Below are 15,741 nucleotides of genomic sequence, written 5' to 3'. Positions count from 1 at the left end.
GAACAAGACACTGGGCCTTCCCCAGCTGCCAAAGAACAGCTTAGGGAATTTATGCTGTGCAGAATCAATTATACTGCATTATATGTACTCTGTTTGCTGCCATGATCTGTACCGTACTGTATAATACGTGTTGGTCTTGTATTTGTTTTTCAGAACACAGACCACGCCAACTACTCCTGCAACAACTACAACAGACTCAAAAACCCTCTACTTTTCTCCACAAATTAATGGCTTTTTATGGAAAGCCTTCCAATATACTCAAACAAAACGTAGTGTTTAATTTTCAAAAGTTAATGGAAGCACATGACAAGCCTAGGGGCTCTACAGAAAGGAAAAAGAAGTCCTCAGTTTCAAGAGCCAGTCAAGCTTTCCAAGTAACGGGGAAGTGCTTTGATTTATATCATTTAAAGCACACAGTAGCATTTTAAAAAACAGAAATGAATATTTAAGAGCAAATCCTACATCTCTAATATATACACACAAAATACAAATAAACACACACGCACAATTTTTTATTAAGCTTAAGAACATGTGAAGTTTATCCCAACACAAACATCTCAACTGTGACTATGAATTTTAATTAACATACTGAATAATTGCCTAATTACAGTCTTACTTCTCTGCCTCCACAAACACTGTTAACATAAGGAAATTCAACAACAAGGTGAGTTGGCATAAGGCACTTGAATAAATGGATCTGGGCCAAAAAAAGAAGCTAAAAGCAGACAGGTATACTAACAGAGCATGTCCGGTGCCCCATGCAAGGGGAAAGCATCTCAAAAGTATTAACCAGTAGCCCAGAGAACCATGATGTATGTACTGGAAGCAGAAGAGCTGCCCTGCTCAGGACTGCACAAGGCACACTGATTAACTTCAGAGGGCCTTTATCTGAGAGTACACGACAGCAACACAAAACCAATCAAAGGCTTGAAGGGCCCCACTCTATGATCATATTTTCTTCCAGAGGACCTCCCTCCTCATCCAAATTTAGATCACAGCTGGCTTTATTCCTATTAACAGGACACACATATGGTAGGCCCTACTTCAACAGGAAAATTACTCTTGTAGCAATGTAACACTGACACATGCATCAATCAAAGGACAAAGTTTTATAGCATAAAGACATATATAAACAAAGGGGGTTACAGAGACTTAAACAGACACAATTTATGAAGAATTTTCAAGAAATCTTGTCTAAGTCCCCAAACTGCTGACTTTTAGCAGAGCATGTGTACAATCCACAAACTGAATTAGCCAGTAATACCTGTATTTGTCTACAAAAATCACCATATCACATAAATCAAAACCATTCCATCCCTTCCAGTTTTCTTAGATATATTAAAAATTAGCTTAATTGAAAGTCACTAACAGAATTAACTTTAACGCCACAGTTAAAATTACCCTGTGAGACAAGGTAATTGAGTTTTTGGGCTTTTTTTGCTAAGCAATGGCAGCAATACCTTCCAATAAGAAAGTCTCAGGCCATGAAACACTCTTTGTATCCATTGTATTACAAGCGGTTTGCATGTATGTGCTGATGTTTACGTACTACAGTGTGGAACTTTACCCAGCCATCACTGTAGTCCCAGCGAACATCATTGCTCCACTGTATTCCTTTGCACATGGAACAGAAACATATTTAAAAAGGCTGAATTTCTGTAATCAGATTAATTTGGAGGGGAAGAAAGAGAAAGGATTTCTCAGTTGCAGCTTGCATCTCTCACTGTGTGCCAGCTCTTTCACTTAATTGCATCTCCTTCCATTTGATACTGAATCAAAAAACACACATTGTACTGGGTGTAGAAAATTAGAACACAAATTCAGTTTGAGAAAAGGAACTTGGGAAAAAGAAAAGGCATGTCCTGGCAATTAGTGAAGCAGACATAATTGCTGGCGTGGGTTGATAAACCGAACTGAAACTGCTATTGACTAATCCAATCTCTTTTTTCTCTTTCTGAGCTTTTAATAAACTATACCAAGTAGATAATGAGAACTCTGTACGTAAAATATAGCTGTATTTTAGTGCAGCATTTGACGAAGAACTGCAAAGAAAAATCATTAAGATATTGGAGATATTGCACTAGGACAGAAACACAAGAGCAAATAAACTAGCCTAGGAACAGGAATGCTGGAGATACTGTTGGTGATTCATTAATCTGGAGTCAGGTACCAAATAGGCCACTTCAAATTCTGAGGTCAGAAATAGACAATTACAAAACAGACAATAAAATATCCAGCAGATGACCTTGAGGAAAAAAAAAAGTTATTTCACCAGTGACAAAGACAGACACAGGAAACACAGGAAGGCTATAACAGACATAAAAGAATAGTATTTGGATAGTATCTGATACTTGTTAAAAGCAAGATAACTTCATACTCTTGGAAAAAAACTACAAAATACGCTATACGAAGACTATACAAACAATACACACACACACACACACAAAATCAAGAATATACGAACAAACTACCTGGTTAGAACTGTTTACCTTCGCATTAAAAAAAAATCCCTGAAAAAAACACAAACCACCATGCCTTTCCCTACCTGAACCTACCTTTCACCTCAACTTCTTGTACTCTCAAGTCAAACTCCATGCATCTCTTAAACTGTTTTCTTTCCTTCCCAACTTAGCTTTCCAGTTACAAAAGAACATACATGAGAGGAAGCTAGGTGTGGAGGAGTCTGGGATATTTTATATATGTTGCAGCCACATTTATATGATGCTTCATTGTTGCTCTATGGCCACAAGTTCTCAGGTCCAGCAACAACTAGCCCCACATCAGCAAAAACAAGACAAGATGATCACCTCAGGCAGCCTAATGCCTGTTTCTTGCGTGACACTCCCTTTTCCCCTCTGATCAGCTGCATACCAATTTTCAGGATTTACAAGTTGACTTCAGCACTGGACACCACAGAGGACATACTAAAGACTGAAGCAGAAAACAAGTGTCCCTCTCTTCTGCCGGAGCAGACTGCAATTTTTGTCAAAGTGCTCTGGCAAAATTGGTACTTACCGAGAATTTGCAGATGGGCTGATCTAGCTGTAACATCGTGACCATCTGAACAGAAAAGACTAGAACAGCCTGAGACTGCAGTGAATTTGTTCTAAAATAGTTTATTTCTTGATTTTTCTGAACAGGCTCGCAGTATAAGTACATATCTGAAACATAATCAGGCCAAATTCAAGACAAGGATAATAGTGCCTAAAAGATGCTCCTCCAAATAAGCCTTGGAGACACAGGAATGCTTCAGAGCAAATACCACCAGGTCACTAGTTTTACTTTCACCCTGGCAGACTGATTAGTATGCATTGCTAACTATTCAATGCAAGATACTAAGATGACATAAAATACATGCCTTTATCAAAATTCCCTCTAAGCCGTTTTGTTCAGCACTAAGAAATTCCTTGTTCTACATCATCAGCATTTTTTCATAGGCTACTCAAACAAATAGACTCATGTGCCTGCAAGGCACACATGCTCATCGCCATTCCTCCATGCGCTACTCCAGTTCAGTTCAGGATCGACCTGACTGCAGAGTCAAAAGATTTGTGGTATAGCTGCTCTATTAACCTTCCTACGGGCAGGTCATTCCTTCCGTCTGGGGTGGGATCAAGTGATGGATCTGCAAGACGCTGATTTGTAAGGGCTAAGGCAATGAAAGACAAGGACGTAACAGCTTCTGCTTCCCCCTTCATTCTTTCCACTAAAGGACAAACATTAAAAAAAAGGAGAATGAGGTGGTGCTGTGGGTGTCTGACTGCTTTCCACTGAAGAAATACGCTTTCCCCTCCATCCTGAGACTCTGTTTGCTCTTAGGTAAGAGTGATTTTAGATACTAATTTCAGATGGAGAAGTTGCAGTTCACATATTTTTTTGAGGAGTTATAAAATCTGCAGGTTCACTGCAAATTTCAGATTCATCACCTTCATGCTGCTTCCTTCTACACTTGGATGTAATTTGACAAAAACACCATACTTGTCACTGCAAACTCCTGTCAACTGGAATCATGCACAGTGCTACGCAAGGAAGTTTACAAACACTGATTAGGAGAGGCAGACGTACACAGCAGCAATAGCTCCAATATGCATGGACTTAATCTCTTGTTTATTTTGGTGAATGAAATGGGGGGCGGTGGTGGTGGGGGAGAATCCCACAACACATTCTTTTCCTCTGATTTTTATTTTATTCTTATTTTTAATCCTGCTGTTCATATTTTGGATAGCTAGCTCTCTAACCGCCAGTCCATTAGCAAAGCATGGCAAGCACATCATGTACATCTAAGGTGGAGTTATCCTACAAGAAAGAGATTTGTTTTATCCAGCACATATGCTTTACTTGGCCTTCTTAGGTAGACTATGAATGGATCCCACTCTCTGACCAAGGCTTTAGGTGTTAAACTGCAAGATAACAGATGCTTGTAAAAACGGAACAGGAAACAACTCCCTGAAAGAGGCACCACATTATATAAAGATCACACCAAGGCCACCGCAGGGAAAGAATGAAGCTGCTAGAGAACAGTTAAATGTCTCACCAATTCCTTCAGAGCAAGCAGATGTCTTAGGTAAGAGTGTACTTTGAGGAATGTTTCCTTCAGTGGATGCCAGGTGCAGGAGCCCGGGGCTTGCTCCTGCTCTGGCACCTCAGTTATGCCAAAAGAGCTGTCTATGGGGCTGCGTAGGGAACTGGATCAGGAAATTGACTCACAAGATAAATAAACATTTTCTTCTTCTCCCTCTTTGTCAAAGTATTTATAACCTGGATGGCTTCTCAGAGCAGTTTACCACATGGCCTCACAAAATTACTTTCCTTGAAAAGTTGAAGTGGACAGCAAAATAGTGCAGGTGAAAGAACCAGCTGGTAGTGGTAAAGAAAGAGCAAGAGTTTCTCAAGCTGGCTTTGCTCCTGAAGCCAGCAGATCGTGAAACTATACCCTAAAGTATACCTTTTCACTGGGTAAAGAAAAGGCTGGATGGCCAGGCCCAAAGAGTGGTGGTGAAGGGAGTTAACTCCAGTTGGCGGCCGGTCACAAGCGGTGTCCCCCACGGCTCTGTGTTGGGGCCAGTGCTGTTTCATATCTTTATCAGTGATATGGACAAGGGGATCGAGTGCACCGTCAGTAAGTTTGCAGATGACACGAAATTGGGCGGGAGTGTTGATTTGCTTGAGGGTAGGAAGGCTCTGCAGAGGGACCTGGACAGGCTGGATCGATGGGCCGAGGTCAATTGTATGAGGTTCAACAAGGCCAAGTGCTGGGTCCTGCACTTGGGTCACAACAACCCCATGCAACGCTACAGGCTTGGGGAAGAGTGGCTGGAAAGCTGCCTGGCAGAAAAGGACCTGGGGGTGTTGGTTGACAGCCGCCTGAATATGAGCCAGCAGTATGCCCAGGTAGCCAAGAAAGCCAATAGCATCCTGGCTTGTATCAAAAATAGTGTGGCCAGCAGGACTAGGGAAGTGATCGTGCCCCTGTACTCGGCACTGGTGAGGCCGCACCTGGAATACTGTGTTCAGGTTTGGGTCCCTCACTGCAAGAAAGACATTGAGGTGCTGGAGCGTGTCCAGAGAAGGGCAACGAAGCTGGTGAAGGGTCTAGAGCAGAAGTCTTATGAGGAGCGGCTGAGGGAACTGGGGTTGTTTAGCCTGGAGAAAAGGAGGCTCAGGGGAGACCTTATCACTCTCTACAACTACCTGAAAGGAGGCTGTAGAGAGGTGGGGGTTGGTCTCTTCTCCCAGGTAACAAGTGATAGGACGAGAGGAAATGGCCTCAAGTTGCACCAGGGGAGGTTTAGACTGGATATTAGGAAATTTTACTTCACTGAAAGGGTTGTCAAGCATTGGAACAGGCTGCCCAGGGAAGTGGTTGAGTCACCATCCCTGGAGGTATTTAAAAGACATTTGGATGAGGTGCTTAGGGACATGGTGTAGTGGTGGACTTAGCAGTGCTAGGTTTATGGTTGGACTTGATGATCTTAAAGGTCTTTTCCAACCTATATGATTCTGTGATTCTGTAAAGGATAGGTGACAATATAAAAGCTCTCAAATTTAAACACTAAGTTGCCATATATTTGTTTGGTTGTTGTATGAATGAGCAGAGGTACAATGTTGCTTCCACTAACTACAGTGAGAACAGAAACAACCATCCCCCATATAAAGCCACCAGCAATATTTGACTACAAAAGGAATGAGCTGTGACACAGATTGTAGCTTGTGCTGGACCACAAACAGCAAGAGCAAATACTTAATGTGCTGCAGGAAATATTAGCCTTGCTGGCCTCAGTTTTAACCATCTTTTTAAACATTTTTTACATTTCTGTTAGCTGCTCAGAGTGTCTGATGGTTTCCACAGGTAACATGGTGCCCACCCCTATGAGACAGAGGCTGTATTCTGCCAGAAAAGTGAGAGTAACCACAGTGAAGAGCTGGATGGATGGGAAAAGAGTTTTCCTTCAGCCTAGACTTGTTCAGTAGTACTCATCACCCAAAACAAATGCTGTAAAATACATGAAGATACACAGATTTTATAAAAAAATACATATATATTTTAATTGATTAGATTTAAGCCAAACTTTACTAAATACATCACCATAAACTCCGGCATATAATTTTGCAAAAACAGTATGAAATTTTGAGAATTTAGCCAACATTTTTTTCTTTATAAGTTATTTTCTTTTTCTTTCCTCTTCCAGAAGATGGGGAGACTTACCGTGTACAGGAGCAATGAACACACACAGTAAAATTCAGGAAGAAAACAAATAATTTAGTGTTAAAAATAAATAAATAAAGTAGAGAACTATTAAGGGGAGTATGAAAGAAAAGATACTTGGCTTTATTAACTAGCAATCTGCCAAGTTAAGTAAGAGGAAAAATGTTGCCTTATTCTGGTATTGTGGGATAGACCAGCACTTCACTTTGGCAGTTTCAAGTATGATGACCTAACGAATGCTATTCTTGAAGATTGCCATGGATTCCCCCCTTCAACTTATTGTCATTGATAGCTGTGTCATCCTTGCTTGAGATTTCCACACAGATCTTCTTCTGAGAGGTAAAACATGACTGGACCCCGCAGTGGGGAGAAGGGGAACAGTTGCGATCAGACTGGAAAGTTTTGCTGGTCAGGAAAACCATTTATTTCTGTTTTCAGCAACAACTGCATCTACAGATCAGAAAGTGGCTCTCCAGCTTTTCCTTTGCCACAGGGGATACTCTTACCGTTTTTCAGTATATGCTCCAGCACCTCCTCAGTCCCACACATCCCTCTGACGAGAGGTGCTTTGCATTCCCAAGAGAGCAAAGTTGAATCACTATGGAAGGATTTCTACTCAGCCCAAACTAGTCCACATGTTTAAAATGTACATAGGATGACAGAAGGTGAAGTGAGGTTTGGGTTTTGTTTTGTTTTGTTTTAAATGAACCACATAAAGAGGTTTCGGTATCACAGTTCTCTCTCCTGCTCTATGGATAATTGTTCCAGATGTTAAGGGAACTGGAGCTCAGAGGTGTCACAGATGAATTAGTATCAACAAATACGAGTCCTGAACAAAGGCTTGAAAAAACTCAGGTAGCTCAGCATAGCCAAATTTCAGTTCAGTAATACCTTTTTACTATGACAAGTTACCCCACTGCTGCCAAGCCACAACATGATGAACCAGTCTGGCTTCTGTTGGGGCACATATTATCTATCAACATGGATCTGCTTGGCATGTTTTGAATTTTATCCTCATCAATTATTTTTTTTTCCTCTGTAGATTACTATACAGCTGCATACTCTATCACACATAGTAATTTCAGAAGAATGGACATTTTATGTACCAGGACTAATGTCTGACTCCCCACATTAACCTTGCTTCACCAACTCAAGCCTGTTTTCCACACAACACAAGCAACTGAAGTGGAACTTCCACTTGCATCTTTTCAGCCTAGAGAGGCTAAAAATACCTGCCTGGCATGTGTTCAGTCAGCCATGGATAATGCTGTATCCCTTATTTAAAATGACTAAATATGGTCTTCAACGAAAGGTGACCATCACTTTGGATATAAATAGAAAAAATGAAAAGAGACAACACTTTACTAAAAGGGAGATTTTAGAGAAGTATCAATAGCTTTGTATGTCACCTGTTTTTCTCAGGTGTATCTTTGTACCGTCCTCATATATACAATTAAAGATTCATTTTTTTATTTCAAATTATACTTTTATTTTTAATTTATGTCAGTACATTTTAATATATAAATTAACTTTAACTTGAAGCTCACCTTTTTCAGAAATCTGATCAATAGCAACTCTGTTGTCTGTCCTGTTTTGTTTATACAGGAAAAAAAAATATTCTCTCTACTGTTTCATTTGGAGCAGAAATAAGACATAACAACTGCAAGAATTCAAACAATCAAAAAAATCTAAGGCTTAAAGACAGAAAATAAGGCCATTCGCTAATTAAAAAAAATGCCTTAAGCAAGTAAGCACTTGCTACTGAGTCTCTGCATACATGATATTCTCCATACAAATAGTGCAAATCCACCTTTAGGCAAGGTCTTCCAGACCTTTAATAAGATTTGCAATTTCTTGATGACTCAATCTTTTTTTCCAAAGAAAGTGGGTGAATCAGGGTAAGGCAGTTTTGCTTGCTCTGAAGTCAAATATTTGCATGTACTTGTAGACACCAAATGGGATCTTCCTTAATCTTTCTACTTTGCTGTGTTGTGTTAGATCAAAAGATTACATTTATGTCTGAAAAAAGCTACTGTTTCTTTACTACAGTACACATTCCAGTGTAAATATTATGACAAATATCAGTCAATGCATCTGCATAGTTCCAATTTTCACAATGTACCATGAAAAAGTTAGCAAATTATAATAATAATCAATCATTGCAAATATTTATCATCTCCTTTTTAAAAAGTTTAAAATGGCAACTGGTCAACTGGCCCAATACACACACTGCAAAATAGACTTTAATGTATCTTAAAATGCTCTTTTCAGCTTTTCAACTGTAATATACAATCAACCTGTGAGAACATCCCTCAGCATTTCTGCATTTTCATGACAAAAGCTTATTTAACAAGTTGCCACAATTAAGTGATTTGTAGGAACAGGTATGGATACTGCTATCACACACCTAGACTCAACCTCAGATGATGACTGTTCAGTCAGCCCCCCTCTCTGTTTCTTAGAGACTCTGCTCAGTCTTGCAATTTAGACTCCATAGCACATCAGCAGTCCTAGCTGCACTTCTTTTGGCCAGGTTAAAATTACTCTAATTTTTCAAATTGATTATTTTGCATTAGTAGTTGAAAAGATTTCTGTAAGAAGTTTGTAAAGAAATTTGGGGTCTCTGTTTACAGTGCTACACGAACGTCAGCTACTACTGTTAAGTGAGATCCCAATATTTTTCCCAGTTCTTTGCCTCAGTCTAGCCTGTCTTCAAGCAATGTTAAGAGCTGAAAGAGTGACGTCCACCACCACTACCTGTATTTTATTTTGTTTTATTTAGTTTCAAGGAGTTTTCCACTTTCTTGTCCTCTCTCGGACCTGTCCTACTCCCCTTCCAGCTTACCATACAGGTCAAAAGTCCACCTCCTACAGTCTTCTCAGAAGTTCAAAGTTCTCACAGCATATCAGAGCTCCTAGAGGGACAGAGCCATCCTTTCTTCATAGGTGGGTTAATCTGGATAAGCACTTCTGGAAAGTTCTGGTAAAGCCTTTTCTTAGAAATCCAGACTGCCAGGAACCACCTTGCTAGGACTTTTTGGATTACAAGTCTTTTTCAGGGCCTCACCTTGCACATGGTATTCACTGGACTTCTGCAGCTACATATAGTGACATCCACGTAACAAGACAATGCTGTTTATATAGCTACGAATAAGCCTTCCTAGAGAAGTTGGGAGTTCGTTTTTAAAAAAAAAAACTCATCTGTGCCTTGTTTACCTTTCTTACGAGAACAAAAACAGGGGCAAGGAAGAAAAACACGCTTCCACAAGCTTCATTTGAAGTATGAATCTAGAGCCACAATTCTTGTTTCAGATATGTAATTTAGGACAATCTTTGGGTATTACAAAGAGAAAATACATTCTCTTCGGGTTAGGCTTTTTCAACCTGTGATCTGTAACAAAAATAAGGGCTAGCCAGTAGGAACATTTCTTACTGTTATTCTGTAAAGACTTTTGATTGATTCATCCTTCTTCTGACTCATCTAATAAACACAACAGAAGTAGGTTTTGAGAAACAGAACAAGCAGTCATCTTAAGTAAGAGATGCTCTTTACCCTTCTGTACAATACTTAATCCATTTGACTACACCGTTCAACAAAAGAAAGAAAAAAAAAAAAGCCTTAAACTTTTTTGCTAGGGCAGCAGATAATCATTAAAGATAGGCTGATAATGGTTTTGGTCTCAGCATATGAAAGCAAATTATACACTTGGCCTTGAACAATGCAGTTCAAGACTATCCTTAAATATCAAAGAAATTACCACCTGTGCTGACCAAAGTTGTTTTCCCATCTTTTTTACAATTAAGAAGGAGCTAAAAATGTAGACTTACTGTTTCTTTTGCAGGACAGAACCACTGAGAACTAGTGTAAGAATGAGAATCATCTGCCCTTATTAATACCTGAACAGACGACTATTCCCATTCAGCAGGAAGAAAAAAAAAAAGAAAATAATTGAGCAGTTTTCAAAAGGCCATCTTATCCTGTATTGTAGAAGCTGTTTGTGGTGGTGTCCTACAGTTCAGAATAGACAATTTCATTCTCCAGACACAAATAATTATTAATTAATTAATTAATAATTAAACAATGCCCATCCTTTTAGCTCCATCTTCAAGGCAAGCAGATATAAAAGGAAGTCAAGAATTAAATACCCAAAACAGAGACAAGATTTTCTCAAATTCTATGAGTGTTAGGGCAGACAAAAAAACCCTACCATAATCATGTTCCATTAGCATTATCAAACAAGGTAAGAACAGAGAGTACAAAACTGTCTGGATCTCATTGTTACCTATACATGAGCAAAGATCAACAGTTTCTGGCTCGCAGACAGGAGTATAGCCTAGTCCAGTGGCAACCAAACGCTAATGTCCAGTGCCCAGGTAAAATCGGCTGGGACTTTCTCCTCTCCTTTCCTTGTACTTTCAAACCTCTTTCTTGGAAACTCATAGAGGCCCAAAGGACTGAACATACAGACCGAAATACTCATTCACAAGAGCTGATATTATGATGGGTGTAGTATATGAATCTTAAATTCGCCTGTCTACCAAAATTTTCCTGATGGTCAGAATTAAGTACCTCTGCAGAACAGAAATGAGCTTGCCCTTGTGTATTCGCTCTGTGGTTTGAGAAGGACTGTAACTCTCTGCTTGCCAGTACTGCACCCTTTACTTATGGCCACATTCTACCTACCTAGAAGGTGGGGCAGGAAAGGTAAGTTAAAACTATATTTAAAATTAATAAGTAAGAGATCTGTCTAAGGAAGAAAGCACACATGCTAAAAGTAATGTTGAATAGCATGGCAAAAACATACATTTTATTTTATATCATAAAAACTATGACGAATCTTAGTCAATCAAGAGAAACATTCTTTAGTGTTTTAAAACAATTTATCTGACAGTGGCAACTCCCCAAGTTAATGTACACCCTACCACCCTTCCTCTCTTAAAGGCTGGTAAATCCTAATCCATTTCCTGATACCAAAAGCTGCTCAGATTACATGATTGTGAAGTAACTTTTGACTATTTTAAAAATAATTCAGAACCACCTTCAGAACTTTTAAAGAGATAGTAAAACCATGCACGTAAAAACAATTTAAATTCTTGGCACAGCGGAATTCAAAGCACAGCTGAGGACAGTTCACTTCCTGGCATTCTACTACCTGGAAAATCCAGGTGCGCATTTCCTCTAAGACGTATTAGTTAATCTAGAATCTCAAACTACTTAAACAAATGTATTTTATCCTGAAATGGTATAAAGGGTTCTAGCATTTCTCACTTAGCTATACTACTTCCATTATTGTAACTGCTCTAATACATGGTCTAACTCTTCTTTGCTGTGTTTGCTATATAGAAAGCGTTTACCACATACTTCACAGAGAAGGTACTTCCACACATCTACTTTTAAAATACTTTAGCTTTTGGTGTAATGGAAGCCTGACAATGCAAAACCAACTGGTTAAAAAAAGACACTGAAGAGTTCTCTGCTGTGCACTGTGCTAAACTGGCCATTGCTAATAAATAATAACAATGTCATAGACTTCCACCAAAGATCAAGTCATTCAAACATGACAGGTTTCTGCAGAAGTCTGCAAACAGCAGGTGAAAGCACGTCTGGTCTTCTATTTGGATGCTGCTGTCCAAATGCAGATTCCTAAACTGTTCTGTCAGGATTTCAGCCCATCAGACCTCACATGCACACACACACACATATATCTACATACATCTTGCCTTGCAACCTCAATACTGATGAGCAAAGAAGGAAGCATCATTTAACCATTATTGGTTCAGGAGACCAAAGTAAAAAGGAGAATGGGAAATAACATAAGCATGCCAGATTTGCAGCCATCCTCAAGACTAGCATCAGGTTTCATTTTTATACATATATAAAAATAATAAAGAGACTCAGGTTTGTAATTCCTGTCCTAGTTTGAAGAAAACATAAAAAAGGAAAGTTTCACTTGGTGGCAACTTGCTACATCTGATGTTCTAGCAAAACCAGGGTTTAAATAACTTTCTAGCAAGCACATTAACGGTTGCCTACATAGGATTTTCAAGTGCAGCCTGTAGTGATAGGAGTTCAGTTGTTCCCCAACTATCAAAAAGATAGTTTTCCCTCCACCCCAGCAACTTCTTGTTACACTGTACACTGAGGAACGTTACACAGTGTGAGCGTGATAGCCTCCTAAATAGAACCCAGCTACCACATCAATAGGACTTTTTAACTACAGTAGTATTTTATAGCGTCATAGTCAAGGAACTGAAGACACTTTACAGGAAAGGATTTGCCAAGTCATACGAGACACCCATACACAGGCTCATATGCCACAGAAAGGTTGAGTTACAGAAGAGTAAAGAGAACCTTTAACACAGAATTAAAATGAAGACAACAGTTTAAGAGACTGGAGATTTCTGGAATAAGTACTACCGTGTGCCCTTCTGCTACCACAAAAATAGCTGCGGGAGGTTAGGGGGGAGCACAATTTAGAGATCATTCTGTTAGGAAAGGAGGGACAGTTGGCCGGCAGATCATGACAGCCTTTCAGGCATCAGTCTCCACATACACAGATTTTTCCACAATACATGGGTTTCATATGTACATCACCCTTCACCATATACTACTTTTCAAGAGATTTGGTTACATTATAAGTGGATGGTGATAAGGGAGTGTGATGTTAGCTTGTTGCAGGCCTGATCTCAAGTGCATCATTTATCAGAGTATACCATCTCTCATGTCTAGTCAAGAGAGATTACACCATCGTTTGTTAAGATAGTCAAGATAACCAATGTCTAGATAACCAATGTCACAACACACTGTGTCCTGGCAATGAGATTCTTAGACAGCAAGCTTCGTACAGCCACACGTGTGTCAAGGAACAAAGACCTCTTGATGGTAGGGCCCCAGATTAGCCCCTTAAGATACAGATGCTTCACAAGAGAGAACAGCGAGACGCACAAAGGCTCGACCCACAGCACACCGACATTTTCCCACTGTCAGCTAGACCTTAGCAAGCAACGCTGAAGTCAGCACATGACAGCCGTGAAGGCCAAGATCCAATTATACCCTCAAGCTCCAGGCCATGTAAGCTAGTTTCTCTGGCCCAGCCTTGTGCAGTCATTAAGTGGTGCTTACACTCTACTACATCTTCCCTAGATCCTCAGAAACCGAGGGGTGGGGGTTTACCCAGCTCCACCGCCCACGAGGATGAGAGGGGCTTAGCTTTGTACCAGCACAAGGCCACCGGTCCACCGAGCCCAGCTCCCCGTCCACAGCGCGGGACACCCCAACCCAAGCTGGTACGCCCCGTTAACAGCAGCGTGGACACCCTCAAGCCCGAGCGCCCGGCCGATGCCGGAGCACATGCCTCGGCGACAGGCACAGGCGCCCGCAGAGCACCGCAGTATGCAGCCCCGCAGACCCACCAGAAGCACTCCCCTCACCCCCCACCCTTTTAAGCCCGCTCGCCGTACCACAGCCTCAAGCCCGCAGGGAGAAGACATTATGTTAGCGGGAGCCGCGGGCCGGGCCGTGCGGCGCGGACCCGGCGGCAGGCGCAGCCGCACCAGCCCCGGCCCCGGCTCGCCGGGGTGCGCGGAGACCCGGGACGGTCACTGCCCCCGGCTGCCCCCGCCTCAGCCCCGCGCTCTGGCACTTGAGAGGGCAGGAAGGGCGCCCGGGCGGGCTGCTCTCGGCCGTCCCCTGACCTTACTCCCGCTTGGCAGGAGACGGCCACCCCCCCGCCCGCCTGCCCGGGCGCCGGAGCCCGGCGGGCAGCCCTGCCGTCACACCACCTGCCCGGCTCCCCTCGCCGCCCCGCAGAGGAACAGCGACGGGGCGGGCGGCGGCGGAGGGCCCGTCCGCACCCGCTCACCTGCAGGGGAAAGGTGGCCGCCTTGTTGCCCACGTAGCCGCGGACGACGTGGCTCTGGATGGAGAGCACCCGGCACTCGCGCTCCGGCTCCATGGCTGCGCCGCCCGCCCGCGCCGGGCCGAGGTGGCGGCGCCGGGAGCAGGAGCGGGGGGCGGAGCGCGGAGGGCGTCACGCGCTCGCCCTGCCGTCCCTCCCCTCCTGTCACACTCACACACCCCCCAGCGCGCGGGAGGCGGGGAGCGCGCGGGCCCGCCGCGGCCGCCAGGCGATGGGCGCGGACGCCTAGTGGCCGCCTCCGGCCTCACCGCTCGGGGGAGGCAGCCGCCGCGGCCGCGGTAGCACCGCACTGGTGGCACCTAACGGCCCCCCCCCCGTGCTCTCACTGCAGGTCCCGCCGCGGCTTCCGCCCCCCCCCGCCGTCACGCGGCACGCGCCGTCACGCGCTTCAACGGCCGCCCCTTCCGCACTCGGCGGCGCGGCGGACGCTGTTGCTGTCACAGGCGCCATCCCGGCGGGAGAGCGGCCTCGCCGCCCGCGCCTGCATGGCGAAGCCCTCCTGTCCCCGGCCGGGGGGCCGGGCTGCCGCCTCAGCCCTCTGGCGAGCACGGTGCCGCGTCCCCTCGCCCACCCTCCGCAGCGGGAAGGCTGCGCCCCTCACTCCGGTACCGGTGCGCCCGCCCAGGTCTGCGCTGAGGCGCTCGCTGGCACCCACAGAGGCACTGCCCCAATGTCACCCAACCCTCCCCAGCACGGCGCCTCCGGTACCGCTGCTACCAGTGCTGCCCTGCACGTGCTGGCGCTCCCACGCGCCAGGCCCCACGCCCCTTCCAAACACTGTGCACCCACGGCCCACACACACGGACCTGCCTTCACCCGGTCTCACACGTCACCCTGGCTGCCACCGTCGCCTCTCTCCTGCCCTCATGGCACAACACCATGGCACCTGATGCCTCAAGCACACTTCAGTGTCCATTGGAATGTCCAAACGTTGGCCAGTATACGCAGCGTCTGCCACCCAACCCTCCCGTGCCACCCATCCTGGGCGCTAACCGCCATTTCCTGTCCACGCTCTGCCATGCTGCGGTGCTAGCCACACCTGCCCCTCCGTTTACTGGAAAGCCAAGAGCAGTGCAGACATCCCGACAGTGCTACAGCTTCCCTTCCTCAAGTGAC

The 15,741-nt window shown here is 43.7% G+C and overlaps 1 protein-coding gene across 3 annotated transcripts in view; it reads right to left on the bottom strand.

The window, feature by feature from the left end:
- Positions 1 to 14,751, bottom strand: part of PDXK (pyridoxal kinase) — a 55,096-nt gene extending 40,345 nt beyond the window's left edge. For 2 of the 3 annotated variants that reach the window (XR_012039802.1, XM_072847488.1), the window contains exon 1: positions 14,569 to 14,751. Coding sequence is in view for 2 of the 3 variants with exons in the window: in XM_072847488.1 (XP_072703589.1) it covers positions 14,569 to 14,661 (93 nt within the window). In the remaining variant the exon portion in view is untranslated. The remainder of the gene's footprint in view (positions 1 to 14,568) is intronic. The other variant, XM_072847477.1, reaches the window with a different exon arrangement.
- Positions 14,752 to 15,741: the final 990 nt, after the last annotated feature.

Source organism: Ciconia boyciana, chromosome 1 (assembly GCF_034638445.1).
Source record: "Ciconia boyciana chromosome 1, ASM3463844v1, whole genome shotgun sequence".
Lineage (NCBI taxonomy): Eukaryota > Metazoa > Chordata > Aves > Ciconiiformes > Ciconiidae > Ciconia > Ciconia boyciana.
This window is presented reverse-complemented; position numbering and strand designations above follow the sequence as displayed.